The 18,482-nt window shown below is 47.0% G+C and overlaps 1 protein-coding gene across 2 annotated transcripts in view; it reads right to left on the bottom strand.

Moving 5' to 3' along the window:
* Window positions 1-4,140: 4,140 nt before the first annotated feature.
* The window catches only part of Usp10 (ubiquitin specific peptidase 10), a 50,663-nt gene continuing 36,321 nt past the window's right edge, over window positions 4,141-18,482 (bottom strand). For both annotated transcript variants that reach the window (XM_085681796.2, XM_085681797.2), the window contains exons 5-14: window positions 17,890-17,981; window positions 17,310-17,419; window positions 16,635-16,690; window positions 16,309-16,412; window positions 13,862-13,961; window positions 12,763-12,940; window positions 9,724-9,889; window positions 7,234-7,378; window positions 5,450-5,515; window positions 4,141-5,139 (exon numbers count right to left, since the gene is read on the bottom strand). In XM_085681796.2, the coding sequence (XP_085537922.1) occupies window positions 4,952-5,139; window positions 5,450-5,515; window positions 7,234-7,378; window positions 9,724-9,889; window positions 12,763-12,940; window positions 13,862-13,961; window positions 16,309-16,412; window positions 16,635-16,690; window positions 17,310-17,419; window positions 17,890-17,981 (1,205 nt within the window). In that variant the 3' untranslated portion in view covers window positions 4,141-4,951. The remainder of the gene's footprint in view (window positions 5,140-5,449; window positions 5,516-7,233; window positions 7,379-9,723; window positions 9,890-12,762; window positions 12,941-13,861; window positions 13,962-16,308; window positions 16,413-16,634; window positions 16,691-17,309; window positions 17,420-17,889; window positions 17,982-18,482) is intronic.

The raw sequence follows: 18,482 nt of genomic DNA, 5'->3' as shown, positions 1-18,482 counted from the left end.
TGGGGGTCGCTGCTGTGATGGACCTGACCAGGTGGCTCCGAGGCCTTGGAGGAGTGCGCGAGAGCTTGCAGCTGTGTGCCAGAAAAACGCTGGAACGCAGAGCTCAACAGGTCTTTCTGCAGGGAGATTGAAATGCAAGGTGGCATTCCTACAGTCCTAGGTCCCTGGGCGTCCCCTCACCCCTGTGAGCTTTTCAAAATAGTGGTGGAACCTGGTGGCTCAGGCCATCATCCCGGCTGTTTGGGAGGCTGAGGCAGGAGGGTCAAGTTCACCAGCGTCACCATGGGCTACAGGGTGAGACACACATGTCTAAAGGAAAAAAAAAAATAGACAGAGGTCTGGAAAGGAAGCTCAGTGATAGAGCTCTTGCCTAACTTGCCAGAGCCCTGGGTTCAACCCTCGATGCTGGGGGAAAAAAGAGGGACAAGAAGGGAGAGGAGGGGGAGGGGAAACGGGAAAAGAAGGGCGTGGTCAGAATTCTCGCCTGTGTTTCCTGGCAGCTACAAGCATGGTGCAGAAAGGGACTTGGTCCATGTATGATAACTGAATATGCACATTTGAAAATGAGCTGCCTGCCACCTGATTCTAAAATCAGATTTGGGGCAGCTATTTCTGAAAGCCTGAGTGTGTGCTGGAGCCTGCCAGACGGACCATGGGAGTCCCCAAGTCAACTCACACCACCTTGACCTCTCAGGAAAGTCATCTCCTCAGTCAGTCAGTCATAATAATAATAACATGATGAAGCCCCAATAGCTATGGTTATTAAAAAACCAACTAGGACTTAGGCTGGAATCATGGAGGGTTTAGAAATATGTTTTCAGATTCTTTTCCAAGTGTTTGATGGAATCCCAAGACAACATTCCCAGGCAAACTTCCCCCTGAAGTTCGAACCCACAAGTATTTAAGGGGGAACTTAATCCTCAGGGCTAGGATCTGTTTGTGCTTAGGTCACCCGAATGGAATGGCACCCGGCGCCCAAGAAGTCTCGGTGTCCTGTGCTTTACACGTGGAATTAGGTTCTTGCATCTTTTGGGCACAGGACTGCCATGCTAGCTTTTAAACCTGAACTTAGTGCTTTCCTTTCCAGAGGGTACAGACTTGGCCAGCGTGCTCACCCAAGTCAAGTCTCCTGGGTTTCTGGCACAGTGAAACCTCAGACCTTGGAGTCTCCTGCAAGGCGGAGGGTGAGCAGGAGGGTCCTCCAGCTACCCCAGGAAGGCAAGCTTTGTAGACGAAAACTAAAAAATGGCTGGATGTAGTGGCACATGTCCAGAACTTGGAAAGCAGAGAAACCTAAAGTCACTTTAGCTTTATCCAAGTTCAAGGCCAGCCTGGGTTACTTGCAATCCTGTCTCAAAAAACCAACAGTAAGCGAGAAGTGCCCACTGTGGAAAACCTGTAACATAGACACAGACACCCTGGCTTGGATCACAATGGCACTTGACTTTTGTACTTGGATTTTTCTTTGGGCCACCAATGAATTCCCAAATAAAAAGCATGGAGACTTATTAGTAATTATAAATGCTCACTCAGCCTTAGTTTAAGCTTCTCCTACTAGTTCTTTTAACTTAACTTTACCTGTTTCTACTCCTCTATGTTTTGCCTTGGGACGTTTTACTTTCTTTCATTCTGTGTGCCCTACTTTCCTGCTTCCTCGGTGTCTGGCAGACTGGCCCCTGGAGTGTCCCTGGATCTTTCTTTCTCCCTTCCCCACCAACCCCAGTCTAAATTCCTCATCTCAATTACTCTCCCTACCTGCACATCCTGCCTATACCTATTCCGTCACTACTGGTCATTTAGCTTGTTAGACCAATGAGGTGCCTTAGGGAGGAAAGGTAAAGAAGCAACACATCTCTACAGTTAAGCAAATCCAACACATCTTTACATAGTCAAACTCATGTTCTGCAATACACATTCCTCCCCTGCACCCTGAGAAGTGGCTCTGGAAGTGCCGACCATGAAGCTAAAAGGAAAACTAAGTCTCTGGTCTGTCACTTATTGGTCTTCCTGATAAAACTTATAGGGCACAGAGAGGGGATTGGTGGCACAAGCCAGAGGAAAGGCCTAGCAGGAACAAGTACCCACATGCCAACAGCACCTCTGCCCACAGAAACCTTCCCCACAAACACACCTGATGTCTCTGCTCTTCTTGCAGAGGTGGCAGGAGTTCACCAGAGGCAAATCAGGGTGAGCAGTGGGGGACATTAAGTTAGGCAAGCAACAGTGACTGAAATCTCCCACTGCTGCGTGTGTGCGATGCCTGCCCCCTCTGCTGTGCAGGCTCAGCTGCTCAGCCCAGCCCCCAGAGTGCTAGGTGACCGTCAGTGAATGGCAGCCAGGAAGAGAGGACAGCAACACAGTTCAGAACCAAGATATATTGCCACCAAACTGGTAAACCTGGGACCTTTCTGTATCCAGAAGCTGGAAGACCTGGCGGTCAAACTGACTGTGTGTGGTTTGCCTTACCCTGCAACAGGCTTCAGCTCCTGACCAGAATTCCCCGTTGTAGACGTGGGCTGGAAGAGGCAACAAAGCGGCAGTCTCACCTGGACGTAAAGACACTGATAGACTGAAATTCGGTTAGGAAAACGCCTACTTCAAACGTCCTGACAGTGAAGTCTGCAGGGAGTACTGAGTATGAATGACCTAAAGCCAGGGAAACCCAGCAGAAAGTTAACCCTAACGAACGCTGTGACAGGATTAGATTCCAAAGGAAACGAGCCTTGTTCTCTACCCATGGACAGAACGCATCTGCAACCGGCACTGTAGTGGTGTAGCTTAGACCAAACAAAAATGAGATGAAATCAGAACCCCAGTCTTGAGGCTGGAGAGAGCTCAGGAAAGCTTGTTGTTCTTGCAGAGGGCCTGGGTTCAGTTCCCAGCATCCACACGGCAGCCACAACTATCTGTACTGCCAGTTCCAGAGAATCTGATTCAGTCTTCTGAAATACACCTAGTACCAGGTAAGGATGTGGTACACATATATGCACACAGGCAACATTAATATGCATAAAAATTTTTAAAAGAATCCTGAGTTGAGTAGTGCTGGGTCCACCAGCTATGTTTCACCTCTCTCCAATGCTAAGATGCCAGAACCTTAACCCCCAGGAAGTCATTAGGGTTAGATGGGGTCGAGGGAGAAACCAGAAGGAATGCGTGGCCTTGTAAGAGAAAGCAGAGCTCACACTGACTCAGGAGGATGACTGAAGTGTCTACAGGCCAGGAAGCGCATCTTTAGACACAGGATCTGCCCCCTCCACCTTGGACTCGGCCTCTGGCTGTTGTCTTAGCACACTATATGATATCTGGTACAGCAGCCCAATCAGGAACGGGCTCAATTAAGCACATTGTCCTCCAAGGCCACATAAAAAGGAGCACACCACACAAGGGACAGCCTCCTGCCTGAGAAGGCAGTTCACCATATGTCCCTATCTGACCAAGATACCAAGTACACCACTGGACTTCATCTCTGTTCACTGCGCAAAGGTCTTCAGATGGGGTCCCAACATTTCAGTCATTTCCAACCTTTTGAGCTAAAGGAAACACACACGACTATCTCATATAGGACAACATAGACACTGGAAGGGAAAGTGGCTCTGGTACACACAAAGGATGCTAATACATTTCACTTGGAAGCTGGCTAGGTAGGATACCCATGACTGCATCTGTGGGCCTCCTGCTCTGGCCACATTTGTCACAAATACAGCAGAGGACACAACCATTCCAGCAACAGTAGCCGGAGAATAAGTGCTGGCATCCAGAGGGATGCTGGCTGGTTTCTAGAATGCACAGGAGCCACAGTAGGACTTGGGCAAGCATTAGTGACTGATGGAAACATTGTCGTGTCAAAGTGGAGCCCGGGAGAAAAAGCTTTCATCCACTGCAAGCCCTGCCTTGTCGAGCCCAGCGTCGGCAGCCTCTTCATCTGTCAGGAGCTATGGGGAGCATCAGAGACACTCAAAGTAAGACTAGGCCTTGACCACAGGATCAGAGGGAGCAAAAGTCAAAGCCGGGCCCTCTCATACTAATTGACACAACCAGAATCCTAGCTGAGTTCACAGAGGCTGACCCGAGGGCTTACAGGACTGGAGGGGAGGCCTCTTCTAGAAAAGGTGTTTCCATACCAAGAAACACACGCAGTTTTAAACCAACTCTGTGATCTTTATTGACGGGTGACAACTTTATACGCCTAGGAACCACTACACTGTGTACAATTAGGGACACGGCATCAGAGAGGCGCGAACAGGAGGTTACACAGTAGACATTGGGAAATGTCAATCTTCATTATTTTGCCCACTTTTCTTCATGTGTACACAGAGCATGAATGTGATTTAAAATTTTTTCATGGTAATAAAGTTACAATCACCCACCTCTGTAGCCTGACATCTGCATTCCAAATGTCTGACCCGCAGTGTATATACGTCAGCAGTTTCATCTCACAATTGTTAAAAGGTTTCCTTCTAGGAACCAGTGACATGTTTTTGTGTATTTTATTTCCTCTTGAAGAAAGAACTCTCTCATCTCTGATAACTGGCTCATTTTTATCATTTATCAAAAACTAAAGGGTAAGGGAGGAAAGTGTGATGAATTAAAAAAATTATCTTTTAAGGAAAGATAAAATTCATTTTCACAAATGTACAAGAGCTGCTGGTGTGGGGACTCATTCCACTATGCAATCAAACTGGGACACAGTGCGAGCCACCTCCTCGCTCAGGAGCCAGCAGGTCTTCAGAAGCGCCACAAGTCGTGTGCATTTCCTCACTCAAGCGACAGTCTCTGAAGTTAGTCAGCATGAGCTGCGCTGTGCAGACCCCGACATCTTCTCTCATTCAAGCCCACTGTTGCAGAGGGAGAGTTTCTCTCTAAGGAGCCACTAGAGAGGTGGGAAGTGAGTGAGCTGGGAGTTGTAGGAAGCAGCGTCAGGCACACACGCAGGCACACACGGACACGGCTACAGCAGGTCCACACGGCGGTAATACAGGAGGTAGGCTGTGCGGTCAGCAGTTGGCTTCACCACCTGGTACTGGTTAATAACCTTGACCGTTTGGTCATCGATTCGCAGCCATCCATTAAGCCCAATCTGGAAGACGTCTGTAGTGTAGTGGCCGCCTGTGGCACTGTTGCCGTGATGGTAGACCACTGGAAGACAACGTCCAGAAGGCAACCATGAGAAAAGGCCCTCACCCCCATTGCCACAGATCCCCACCTAAGCCCTCCAAAGGGAGGCGTCTCCAATAGGACCAATAGACCACTGGCTCAGAGGGACTCTCATACATTGTGAGATCCCTCCCCCATGTCAAACCCAATTGCTTTCTAGACATTCAAGCTCTCCCAGTATCCACTCTCTGGGACACTGTACTCCAGCAGGGTTCTGTCGAGGGTTCTGCTGAGGTCCCACACAGACCCGCTTGCGTTATGTTTGTGAGAGGCCGGGGGCAAACACACTTACCTGCGAACAGCCTATAGGTTCTGTGGCATTTAAAATTCTTATTTTTGACTCCCGGAGAAAGCAGTTCTGGAAAACAAAACAGCAACACTTCAGTCTCCGCAGACAGCAGCACTGACTGGGGACAGCCTCGTCTAAGAGCAGGGATGGGCAGGTCCCGCACCAGAGCTGGGTCAGGACTGGACCTGAGGTGTCATGACAGTCAGGGGACAGAGGAGATAACTGCACACCCAGCTCCTGGACCAGGAAACAAGAACCCAAGCATGCAGTCCTGAGGATAAAGGACTCTACTCAGAAGGATCTCTCTCCGAGAGAGGGGGCCGACACCACTGTCCTGCTCCCCAGATCTATGTGTTCTGTGGACTGCCTGGGCTTGGGACATTCCTAGTCAGGCTCTGGCACTAAGATACTTGTCCAACTGTAACGCTTTCGGGGAAGTTCTTGGCAGAGCAGCTTGGCGTGTACAGTGCCTGCCCACTAAGCCCGGACTTTCAGAACCCACACGCTGAACGGAGAGACCTGACAAGGTCTGTTTGATTTCCACACGAATGCCAGTATGTGTGCAGGGAAAACAAATTATTTTAAATATAGTGGAAAAAAGAAAAAAGAAAAAAAAAAAAGAGGGGAAGCAGTAAGATGGCTGGCTCAGCAGATAAAGGTTCTTGCTATGCAAGCCAAGTACCTGAATTCAACTACAGGATCCCCAAATAAAAGGTGAGATTTGCCTGTCCTCTGACCAGAATATGTGTGCTCTGGCATGCATTCTTACGCACACATATAAAACCTCCAACCTGTATGTATAGTAGGGTACCTTTCTTTCCCGGGGGCTCTTTAAGACATGCTGTCAGAGCTGGTAGAGACAGGTAGGTGTGTGGTGCAAATACATAAAACACATATACATAAAATTTAAAAATCTACAATAAAACAGTGTTGTCATTGAGCTGCAGAGGCCTATGGGAAGCAATGGCCAGTGATGACTGCACACGCTACATGTCACTGTCTGGGGGCAGAGGGTGTACACTGCCAGACCTGCTGCTCCTCATCTAATTCTCCTACTTCTCTCATAGTTAAATTATGTTGTTTCAGTTTTGTCTCTATCTTTGACAAAGCTACTCAAAGACAGGTGTGGACACAGTTTTAATCCCAGCACTCAGGAAGCAGAGGCAGACAGATTTCTGTCAAAGTTCATGGCCAGCCTGGCCTATATAGTGATCTAGATCAGCCAGGACTACCCAGTGAGACCCTGCCTTTAAAAAAGAAAAATAGCCAGGCAGTGGTGGCACACACCTTTAATCCCAGCACTCGGGAGGCAGAAGCAGGTGGATCTCTGTGAGTTTGATTCCAGTCTGGTCTACAAGAGCTAGTTCTAGGACAGGCCCCAAAGCTACAGTGAAACCCTGTCTCGAAAAACCAAAACAGGGGAAAAGGGGGGGGAGGGGATTGGAGAGAGAGCTCAATGGTTACGATTACTGGTTGTTCTTTCAGAGGATCAGAGTTTGATTCCCAGCAACAACATGGCAGCAGATAACACCAACCCCAGGGGATTTTCTGTCTTCCACCAGCACCAAGCATGTGCTTGGTACACAATCATACATGCACGCAAAATACCCATAAATCAAATTAAAAACTAAGAAAGCTACTCTAATGAGAATTTTAGTATAAAAATCCACAAATTCAATAAATTTAAAGCAAAAAGAACTTTGACTTGGTGTCACATTCACTGAGTGGGTAGTGATGAGTCCTGAGCCTGCAGGGGGCACTGCAGCGAGTGCAGGGCTAGGCATTACCTTTGCTGATCTCCAAGTCCACGGGGTAGTCGATATTCTTGACCAGCTTCTGACACCCACCCGTCTTCTCATAGACAAAGCGCTTCAGGTGCAGCACGAGGACAGGAGGGAGCTTCTCCAGAGTCACTCTCCGACTGACTTCAACCTGTGACACAATGTGCCGAGGCTCACAGGCCTGCCTGGCTGCAGCAGCACCCTCTGTAGGGCTCCACAGCTGCTTCCCAGCCCTAGTCACATCTGCACCCCCACAGACACACCTGCAAAGGAGCCCTGAGGCTTGAAGCCCATCCTCAGCTGAGAGCACAAGCACTGAGAAGAGGGAACTGGCAGGCACTGGCCTGTCTTTTCCACTTTCATTCATAAACCAATCGAATATCTTTCTTCAGACAAACACTGAGTAATCCTGAAGACATCTGTTCCTGTCACTGACTCATTACTTCTGTGCTTTCATGGGCCTCCTGAATCCTTAAGGAGCAATAACTATACATAAGACTTGACAGAGTGTAATTCCCAGGTGAGCATGGCAGGTACTGCCCTGATGGATGCTGCACTATTCTGCCCAACCAGTACTGTTCCCAGGGTGTGCCTGATGCTGGGGTTTACTGGTTTTCTCCATTAAATGCACCTTAGTTGGTCATTCTTTTCCTTGAAGCTCCGCTATTTATTTGAAGACAGAGAATAGTAAGTAACAATGTAAAAGACTGCAAGACATTGAGGCGAGCAGTCCACTAGAGGCTACATCTGGTAGGACCTGGGCCTCCCAGATCATCTATTCGTGTCCCCTTAGGTGAGAAATCTAATAAACACCTCACAGAAACCTGTGAGCTAACAAAGGGGTGGGAACCTGAGAGGGGCACCAACCAACAGTTTATTCTCCAGATCACAAGTTATAGACTCATTCCAGGTACTTGATGTCATAGTTTGGACTTTTTAACTTCTGGCCCATCAGCCAGGTGGTGGGGGCACATGCCTTTAATCCCAGCATTTAGGAGGCAGAGGCAGGTGGATCTCTGACCTGGTCTACAGAGCAAGTTCCAGGACAGCCAGGGCAACACAGAAAAACTGTCTCAACAAACAAACAAAAGAAAAACTTACATGGTTACTAAAACTCAGTTCTAGAGTTTCATTAAAAAACAAAACAATAAAAAACAAAAACAACAAAAAAACAAACTTTTTTTTCTCTCATACAACACACCCCAACCATAGCCTCCCCTCCTTCCACTCCCTGCCACCAGTTCCCCAATTCCCCAGATCCACTTCCTACCATGCCTCCCCCCAGAAAGAGCAAGCTTCCCAGGGACATGAACCGAACATAGTACAAGATAAAGTTAAGTACAGGTGCACACACACCTGCATCAAGGCTAGGCGAGGCAGCCCAGCAGAATGGGTTTACAAAAGCAGGCAAGAATCAGGGATGCCCACTCTCACTGTCAGGTGTTACAGATTATTTGCTTAACTACGCAAAGGTGTGTTGCATTTGTTTAACTATGTAAAAAAATGTATTGCATGTGTCAATGTTGCAGAATATTTGTTTATGTAAAGATGTGTTGCTGTTTTTACCTTGCCTGCTTAAGGCAGCTGATTGTTCTAATAAAAAAAGCTGAAGAGCCAATTATGATGGAGGAGGTATATATAGGTGTAACTTCTGGGCAGGGTAAGTAGGAGGAGGAATTTGGGGAGTTTGGAGGAAGGCGGCCACCATGGAGACGCCAGGGGCCAGACAGTCACGGAGTAAGTGGGAAGGCAGAACAAAAAGAATGATAGATAGAGTCCCAAGGCAAAGTGTAAACAAATATAACAGAAACAGGTTAAATTAGAGAAGCCTAAGCTAAGGTTGAGCATTCGTAATTAAAATAAGTCTTGTGTTTTTATTTGGGAGTTGGTTGGTGGCCCAAAGCCACCCCAAATACCAAGGCAACAACTGTAACACAAAACAAAGGTACCAGCACAGACACCCACAGACTACACCTGATAGAGAAGAGAAGGCGGTCTCCACTGCGGAGAGCCAGATAACAGCCTCTCCTGATCAAGGTACAAGCCCAGCTCATCACTATGAGGATGGACAGACTCAAGGCTTTATCTTTGTCTAGTCACATCAAAGAACAGCATGCATCCAAACAGCATATTGTCTGACTGTCGGTGTCTGGAGTGATCTGTGCTAAAATGCAACACACATACGTGTCCAGAGCTGCTCTACATCTTAACTCAGCCTCTGTCGGAGGTAGGCTGACTTCAGGATGCCAGGACTAGGACTACCAGAAAGTGAAACCCAAAGCAGGGCAGAGACTCTTTCCTCACGTCACAAGAGTGAAAAGAGAAGCAACTTTGGGACCGTCTGTCCACTACTCCATCCTGAAATTCTGGAACTACTCAGTAAAGCTAACTAACTGGTGTAAGAGGCAGGTTCCAGTCACCTTCTCGCCTTTCTAATTCTGTCCTCTTCATGCATCTAGAGGGCCTCCACACAGGTTCCTGGCCAGTTGAACATACCTCCTGTTTGGTTTTGGTGGTGTAACCTTGGACAGACTCTCTTGCCACCAAGCTTTCCAAGGCATCCTGGACTGTGCGTATCTTGTCAGACTGGATATCCAACTGCAATGTGAAAAACGGCTGCAGAGTGGCGGATTCTTTGGAACTCTGCTGGTAAACCACAGACCTAGGATGGCAATTGAAAACAAAAAAGATGTAAGAGGCCACTCTTTGTCACTTTTTAAGATTAACCAACAGATAAGGAATAAACATTCAAATAAGTTTATTTAACATCACTCCCAGAAGTCCAGAAAAAATAGGAAAGCAAAACAGACCCAGAATTTCATAAAAATAACTGAGGACTACCTCCTGTTATTAGCAACTGATCAGCACATGTTCCCACTTGCTCAGATGTTTTCAACTTCCAAACTCTTACGTTGCACACCTGAGGACCATGTGGCACCAGTTAACAAATGTGACCCCCAAAGGGCTTCCACAAAGCGCCACAGCCTATACTAATGAAAGGAAGGAAATTCCCAGGAATACAGGGCTTTTAATGCTGCTTTTGTTCTATAAAAACAACATGAGGAGGAAAGGAAGCAAGCTAAGGATAATAAAAAACATGTTAGCAATCCAGGAAGAGAGGCAACCAGCCTTTTGGGTAGGATGCCAACTCAACCATGTTTTCTTAGGTTTTTTATTTTTCTTTTTTCTTTAGAGTAATAACTGTAAGCTCATCTCATCTCTCACTCAACCTCATCCAGGAAAAATTCTAAGATTCAACAAAGACTCTTGTTTGTGCAGCCTGGTGTCTAGCTTATGAGCAGAGTAAAGCTGGTGGAAGGAAGACTGGATTGCATGGGCCAGAAACCCTGAGAACAAGCGGAAAACTTTTCTGTCAAGGTCTAATACTCCAACCTTCCTCCTGAGTGTGAAAGCCATGACTGATGCTCCTTGTGTTCCCACAGGAAGCTGAAAAACATTAATGAAAGTAAAACTGGGCAGTGGTGTTCACGCCTTTAATCCCAGCACTTGGGAGGCCGAGGCAGGCAGGTCTGAGTTAAAGAAACTGACAACCCACAAGAAAGAGTAACTGGAGGCCAACATGGGCAACTACATAGGCGCTGTATTAAACAAACACAAAACAAAAACAGAAATAGTTCCTTGTCTAGGCCTAGGGCTGTAGCAAGGGATGGAGAGTGCTTGCTGGGGTACATGGTGTCCTGGGCTCTATCCTCAGCACCTCACAGGTCAGGTTAGATGCACATCCCTATAATCCCAGCACTTGGAAGGTGGGAGAGCAAGGATCATCAGTCATCATTCTTGGTCATGGCTACACCTACACAGTGAGTTCAAGACCAGACCCTGACTAATATAACAATAACAATAATTCCTTATCTCCACTTTATTGTTTTTAAAGAAACAGTGAACTTCAACATAAAACTCCCCACACCCACTGAGGCTAGGGAACCCTACAGAGACTGGGGCGAGCAACCATGACAGCAATCTCTTCGAGGGGAACCTGGTTTCCCCCACTGTCACTCTAAGGCACATCTAAGATCTGTCATGCTGGCTGTGGCACTACAACTCATATTGCCCTTAGTGCAAAGGAAACACTCTGGCTGCCTGTATTCTCACTTTCCCCTCATCCCCCCCAAGCATGTTCAATAGTCCTAACTCCAGGCTGCAGCAAAGAACACAGTCGTCTTTTGCTACCCCTGCCACCACAGCTCATCTCAGAGGCAGGATGTGTCTATGCACATCCAAGATACATCACAACAGGCAGGGTGTGACACTTCCCAGACCACACCTGATGGCAGGTTACACAAAGATTCCAGAACCCTAGAGAAGGGGACCTGTAAAATGTCAGAGCAGCTCGACTGGTTCCTTAGCTCTCCTCACGGGGGCCACAGAGGAGAAGACAGCTTCTGAGGAATGGATGGTAAACTTTCTGCTTAAAGTTGGGCAATCTGCTGCCGAGCAGACAGAGCTGGCTCTTAATGCCTGAGAAGAGAGCTGCCTTTCAAATACAGCACACCAAGGAGACACCACAAACTGAAGCCCACTAAATAATCCTTGACAGTTGTGTTTGGAGCTTTTGGAGAAACTCTATAATGAAATGCTCTAATGTAAATTTTTAAAGAAGTCTTTTAGAGGGATGAGGTGAAGGAGCAGAAAACTGACAGAAGGACTGTTGCAGACCAGGGTCACGTTCTCCAGCGTACCACTGTCTCCCTCCATTCACTTCACTCTCTAGCTCATGAGGTTCTGGTATGTATATTCGTTCAGTCCATTCATAATTAGCTCCTGGATAAACAACCTATGTGGCCACCCTAAAGCAAATGGATATAATCACCATGGTGGCTATACTCAAAGGAATATTACTCAGTCTTGGGAAAGGAGACTGTGATACCTGCCAGGACATGGATGGACTTGGAAAACATACTAAATGAACTGAGCTGGACACTGAAGGAAAACCGTATGTGCTCACACTGCTGGAGATCTAAAAAAGGAAGTCACTCAAAGACCTGTCACTATGACAAAGTGGTGCAAGAAAACAGGAGGAGGTACAGGGGAGAGGACACAAAGCGCTGACCTGTAGGGTGCACAGGTTGAGGAGCAGTGAGTGGTAGGTGACGGCACTGCTGTCAGTCTGTGTCATGCACTTACACTGAATGAGGAGAGCACAGCTGCTCTTGACTACAAAGGGAGGGAAACCAAGGAAGGTGGCAGAGGTGCTGCTCGGTTCTCTGTGGCCGTTCTCTGTGCTCATAACATCATGATAAAGACTTTACATACAAACAACCCATTTGTTAAAATATAGCAATTCAATGCCTCTAATCAGACACATGAGTTGAGTTTCTTTCACCAGAACACACAAGTCAGTTGGCTTTCTACTATCAATAGGGAGTGACAGGAGAGCTCACAGGAGCACGGAAGCACACGGCCCTAGTAGCAGGGCTTTAGAAAAAAACTGAAAAAAGCAGGCAAAAGCAGATGGCAGGAAGCTTCCAGATACCTCACAGCCCCTTCCCTGTGGCAACATGAAAAAGCATGAACCTGATGTGTCCACCGAAAATGCCGGTGATAGGAGTCTGAACAAAATCAGCCTGCCGGGTGACGGACGTCTTATTCCTGGGACCCACTTGCTCCCACTCATCCTCACTCCCTTCGCCTGTGTCTTCCTGCTCTTCGTCCTCGATCAAGTGGCTTCTGGGCCCATTGGAAACGGTAAGTTCTGAAAAGAAAAAGGTCTGCTTAGGCTACTATTCTCAAGAACAAAAAAATCCAAGGAAATACACATTCTGAAAGAACTGTCTAAATCAGTGGTTGTCAATCTTCCTAATGTGCAACCCTTGAGTACAGTGCATGTTATGGGACCCCATAAAATAATTTTCATAGCTACTTCATAACTATAATGCTACTGTTCTAAACTGTAAATATCTGTGTCTTCTAATGGTCTTAGGCGAACACCAAAGGGGTCACAATCCTCAGGTTGAGAACCACTGGTGTAATGATTTGTCTGGCTGGGTGAAAGGGCTCACGAGGTGCCAGCACATGCCCTCGGTCTGACATCACATGACGGAGACTAACTCCTGCACATTATCCTGACCTCCAGTTTGTACACAGCACTGCACAGGCACAAACCCACACCCACCCTCCATACACATACACATTAAATAAATATAAAGAACCAAAACAACAGCAGGTCTGTCAACTACTTTTAAAAAAAAAGCCTAGCAGTGGTGGTACACGCCTTTGATCCCAGCAGGAGGCAGAGGTAGATCTCTGTGAGTTTGGGGCCAGCCTGGTCTACATGGTGAGTGCCAGGACTGTTACACAGGAGAAAAATTGTCAGGGGTGGGGAAGGAGGTGGCGTAAAACAAAACAAAAACCAGAGGCAGTCTTTGGACAATTGGAAATTTGAAGATACTCTGGAAAGCAAAACACCTTTATGGATCTGGATAAATTCCAGTTATCCATACCTAACTTTCTCATTGCTGTGCTAAAGGTAATGGAACAAACTAGTTATTTATTAATGTACCCTAGTCACTGTAATGGACATGCGACTTCAGACGGGTGTGTGAGAGAGAACATGGGCATGCACCGTCCTTTATGAGTAGCTGTCGGGCAAACAGTCTCACATAGACGAACTTACTTTCGTGAGTGGGAGAGAGGAGCTTCTTCAGGCTCAGCATTTCCTCATGAAGTCCATTGAGAATGAAACCTAAGTACTCCTCGGCATCTTCCTGTCGGCCCTGGAGGACAGACATGCCCACATTAATTCTGACTGACTGTAGCGAGGTCTATAGGACTCATCACCTGGATCAAACCACCCCAACAAAACATTCCAGATTGGCATATGCAAATCCCAAGATCTGTCACAAGGCTTGTTTCATGCTGTTTTTGCTTTTGTAACTAAATTCCTACACATACATATTATGCTAGAAAAATAAAAATAGTCAAGCTTGGTGGTGCACACCTTTAATCCCAGCACTCAAGAGGCAAAGGCAAACGGATCTAAGTTCGAGGCTAGGCTGGTCAACAGAGCAAGTTTCATGTCAGCCAGGGATAAAAAGAGAAATCCTGTCTTAAAAAACACAACAAAAAACCCTGCCCATGAAGAAGACATTGAGGGCCACAACATAAGCCCTGAGTCACAGTCACTCAGCAGTGACTGGCTACCTCATCTCCAACTACACTCTCTGGACAGGAACCTCTGAGAGGACTCAAGTCGTAAGTAATCAGCTGACTGTTACGGACATTCTCCAGTGCCAAAACCAGTCAGAGACAGCACAGCCACCAGCCACACACCACACAGCTCTGGTGATCACTGACTAGGACTCGCATAGCCAGTCAGTGCCTAGGGTTTCTAGATGAAACATAAGAACATACAGGTTTAATATACACTTTCCAAATGGATCCTTGTCAGCACTGCTGTAGCACACAAAAGGTAAAGGGGGGGGGGGGGCAACAAGCTACTCAGGAGGCTGAAACAAAGGATCATGAGGTCAAGGCCAACCTGGGGCAACTTCTTGAGATTGGGACTGGGGGGTGGGACTCAGGTGCTACTGTTTGCTTATTTAACAGGGACTCATTCCAAGTACAGCTGGTACCAAAACTAATAAAAAGTGCACATACACACATGCAGGCAGGCAGAGCAGGCATGAGGCTGCATTCCCAGGAAGGGCCTGCTTGCCAGGCTGGCCCTTGGCTGGTATCTGAGAACCTGGGCTTCCACCACTCCAAGAATGGATAGGGACTGCATCTAACTCTATACAAGCAAAGTAGTTCTGTAATGAAGTGCTATTTTCCCCTAGACATCTGGAATTTCCTGAGCCTGTGACACAGTTCCTGAGATGTGCCCCCAGAGTCTCTACCAACCACGTGGATTACTATACAATATTGTAGGACTCCATGAGCAGCATCATGGCTGGGCATTGGGGGGCGGCACAAATGGGGGCGTCTGAGAACCTTTCTCTGGATTTGTCTGCTGCAGTACCAGACCCACAACACCAGCTGCTCCAGCTCCTGCTAGGAAATCATCCAGCTTGATATTGGTCTTAAAGAACCAGCTCTATTAAGCTCCGATGTAACTTCCAAAGTGCTTTTTTCATAAGCACTCTTTTGGAACACAACTTAGAGGGGCTCAGTTTCATGGAGCCATCACTGAGCACCCCTCTATCTCTGCTCCACTGGCCCCTGGGCCTGCTTCAGGCTCTACAACATCGGCACGTTGTCATCCTCACACTGTTTCTGATCCCTACCCTTGGTAAGGCATCCATAATACCCTGAATCCAAAGTAGGAGGAAATGTAAGCCCAAGTCAACAAGAAAAGCTGTAACATAGGCATTAAAAGGTTAAAGCTGTGCGGCTGGGGTCTCTCCTGTGTATCTGGAGCTCACTCTATTTCAACCACTGTAGCTTCCGTACCACTTCATTTAAATGGCATTTTCTTAACTATTTTACCTGTCTGAATAAGTTTCCTTTAACAGCATTTCAAATGTGAATGCCAACGTCATTGCAGACTTGAGAATGAAAGGACCAGCTGACTATTCTAGACAAATACCTTCATCACTCTCCCATTCTCAGGGCCATCTGTAAGACTTCCTAGCTTCTCTGCTCACTTGCCTTTAGTAACACAATATGCAATACTTAGGAAAAAGCAAGAGGCAAGAAGCAAGTTGATGGAATGGCTGCTGTAGCCTGAGCATGAATACAAGGCTGGGCCCTCCAGGACCAGCAATCTCCACTCTATCCAAGTACAATGCAGCAATAAAGGAAGACTCAAAAGCCAGGTTCTGCCCATTTACCAGCTTGATTTCAAAGGGGTAAGTGGAATCAATGAGACTCAGTCCTTGCTTAGTGCCATTAAGTGTATGTAACTGGCACACTCATCAAACGACTCCATTATAACCTCACCTATGGCACAGGGCATGTGACATACACAAACAGGAGCCAACAACCACCGACGGTGGTTCAGGCTCATTTGCAACTTGCTCTGTAGCTCAGGCAAGGCTTGAATTCCCAAAGGTCCTCTTGCCTTGGCCTCTACTCACTAGAACTATAGGCATGTGCCCCCTCCCAGCTACCCCCTCCCCAGACCTTTTCAGACAGGCTTGACTTGTTAACTGTCAGGAGTCTGTAAATGTACGTAGGTTCAAAGGCGGCTCCTGGGCGAATATCTCTCACGATTTTATCCCCGAGAGCTACAAGAGAAACAGACATTTTGGTAACTAAAAGCACAGTATAATTTAGGACAGAAAGCAAAGCCACCCAAACTCCGACCACCTCCCAGGCAGGAAGCCGAGACTGGCACAGGGCAAACACCCAGATTTAAAAGGACATTTTCTTTTCAATAAGACCACATTTACCACATTCTGGTTCCCCGGCGCCATGTTCCCATAACGGGTCTCACAGCTACCACTCACCTTGGCGGGGTTTAGGAGGCACTGGCATGTTAGTAAACTCGTTCATTAGCCGAACACTAAGTAGAGAAAAGAAAGTGAAGCAAAGCATGTTAGGAGCGAGCAGGTCTTGACACAATACATGACAACCAACAGTTGTGCGGTCCACGTCAGGTGACGTGACAGTACCCAGTGTGTTCTTACATTAAATCTATACACATTTAGGGATCATTTTTAAATGCTATTTTAAGCTGGCAAACAATACAAGGTTTTCTACTGGATCTGAAGGATAGAGAAGCACGAGGTTCAGTTATACTTCAGTATAAAATCCCAACATCTTCCTGGAGAGGTGGCTGGGCAGTCCAGAGCACTTGCGCTTTTGCAGGAAACCCAGGCTCAGTTCTCAGCACCCACGTGGCAGCTTACAATGGGTTGCAACTCCAGTTCCAGGGGATCCAAACTTTTCTTCTGACCTCCATGAGCATTGCACACATGTGGTACACTTACAGATATGCAGGTAAACACTTATACACATAAACTAAATGGGAGCAGGAGAATATCCCAGCACTTATATGTAGGAAATCAAGAGTGGAGGGCTGGACTCAACTCAGGGAGCACCTCCTTTGCCAACCATTCAAGTTCCCATCACCAGGGGAAAGCCCCTCCCACCACTGGCATATGTGTGAGCACTTTACTTACAAGCTATCTATCATGGGCGTTGATGTGCAAGGCCTTTGCACTTTTGAATACAGAGGAATGAACTTCATCAGGTGATACATCGGAGGGCAAGCCACCAATGCCTGCAGGGTCTAAATGTCGCAGTAAGGAAGTGTAAAGGAAATGAAACAGACAACAGCAAACTTTCTAAAGGCATATAAAAACGAGATTAAGCCAAGGACACTCGAAAAAGCATAAACCAAATAAAAAAGATAGCTGCCCTGTAATGGCCGTGTAAGGATCTGCTATGGGCCAGGGTGACATTCAAGAACCTAGCTGAGCAAGATACTACCACTAGTTAGAGCAAAGCTATTCTGAGTGGTCACTCTATCCTACTATCTACAACCACTCAATGAGAATAAAGCATGCCTAATTCTGTCCTTCACAGGTCAACAGAGGGTGCAGAAGTGGGGCTCAAAGTATCATCAACTATGAGGTAGGCAAACCAAGTGATGGCCCAGCCTCTGCCCAGCTGCCCTGAGGAAGTTTCACTAAGTCAAATGCACCCAGAGAGAAGAACACCATGGTAGCCAGGTCTGGGGATGGCATCCAGGAAGGATACGGCATTAATGTAGCACCAGTTTCCTTTATTGATCAGCCCGCGGGGTTGCAATGACACTGGCTTATGTATCAGGGTTACAGTCTCCAGTAACTCTGTAAGAGTGAAGAAGCAAATGAAGACATTAACAACATTCTAGCTAGCAGCATCAGCATCCATGCAAAAGCATTCTGAAGTGCTGAGAGCTCTTCAGGAAAATGTCCTCAGAAAGCCCTCATTATTAAAGTCTCACTTAGCTCAAAATCAGCTTTGTCACTGAACGAGGAATTGTTTCTTCCAATTAATATATTCCTCCAAACATCAACATTTACTTATGCTCCTGTGAAAATAGACTAGGAAGCACAATCAAAAGAAACGCACACAATCATTAGCAGCAGACAGTAGATCCGGAAGATGCTGGCTTTCCCACCAAGGCTGGCAGTGTGCCTCACTAGCAGCAAGGTGTCCTAGATACTTCAAAGGGACTTAGGGAGCAAAAATGTGTCGCCTGAATTCGCATGAGACCTGGCATATCACAGTGGGGGCTTGATGGCCACACATTAAGGGATAACTGCTCCTGGTAGTCACAGTTTCCATCAGCAGTCACACCAGCAATC

This window comes from Myodes glareolus, chromosome 22 (genome assembly GCF_982192425.1).
Source record: "Myodes glareolus chromosome 22, mMyoGla1.1, whole genome shotgun sequence".
Classification (NCBI taxonomy): Eukaryota; Metazoa; Chordata; class Mammalia; order Rodentia; family Cricetidae; genus Myodes; species Myodes glareolus.
Note: the sequence above shows the minus strand (reverse complement) of the source record. Positions and strands in the feature narration are given on the sequence as shown.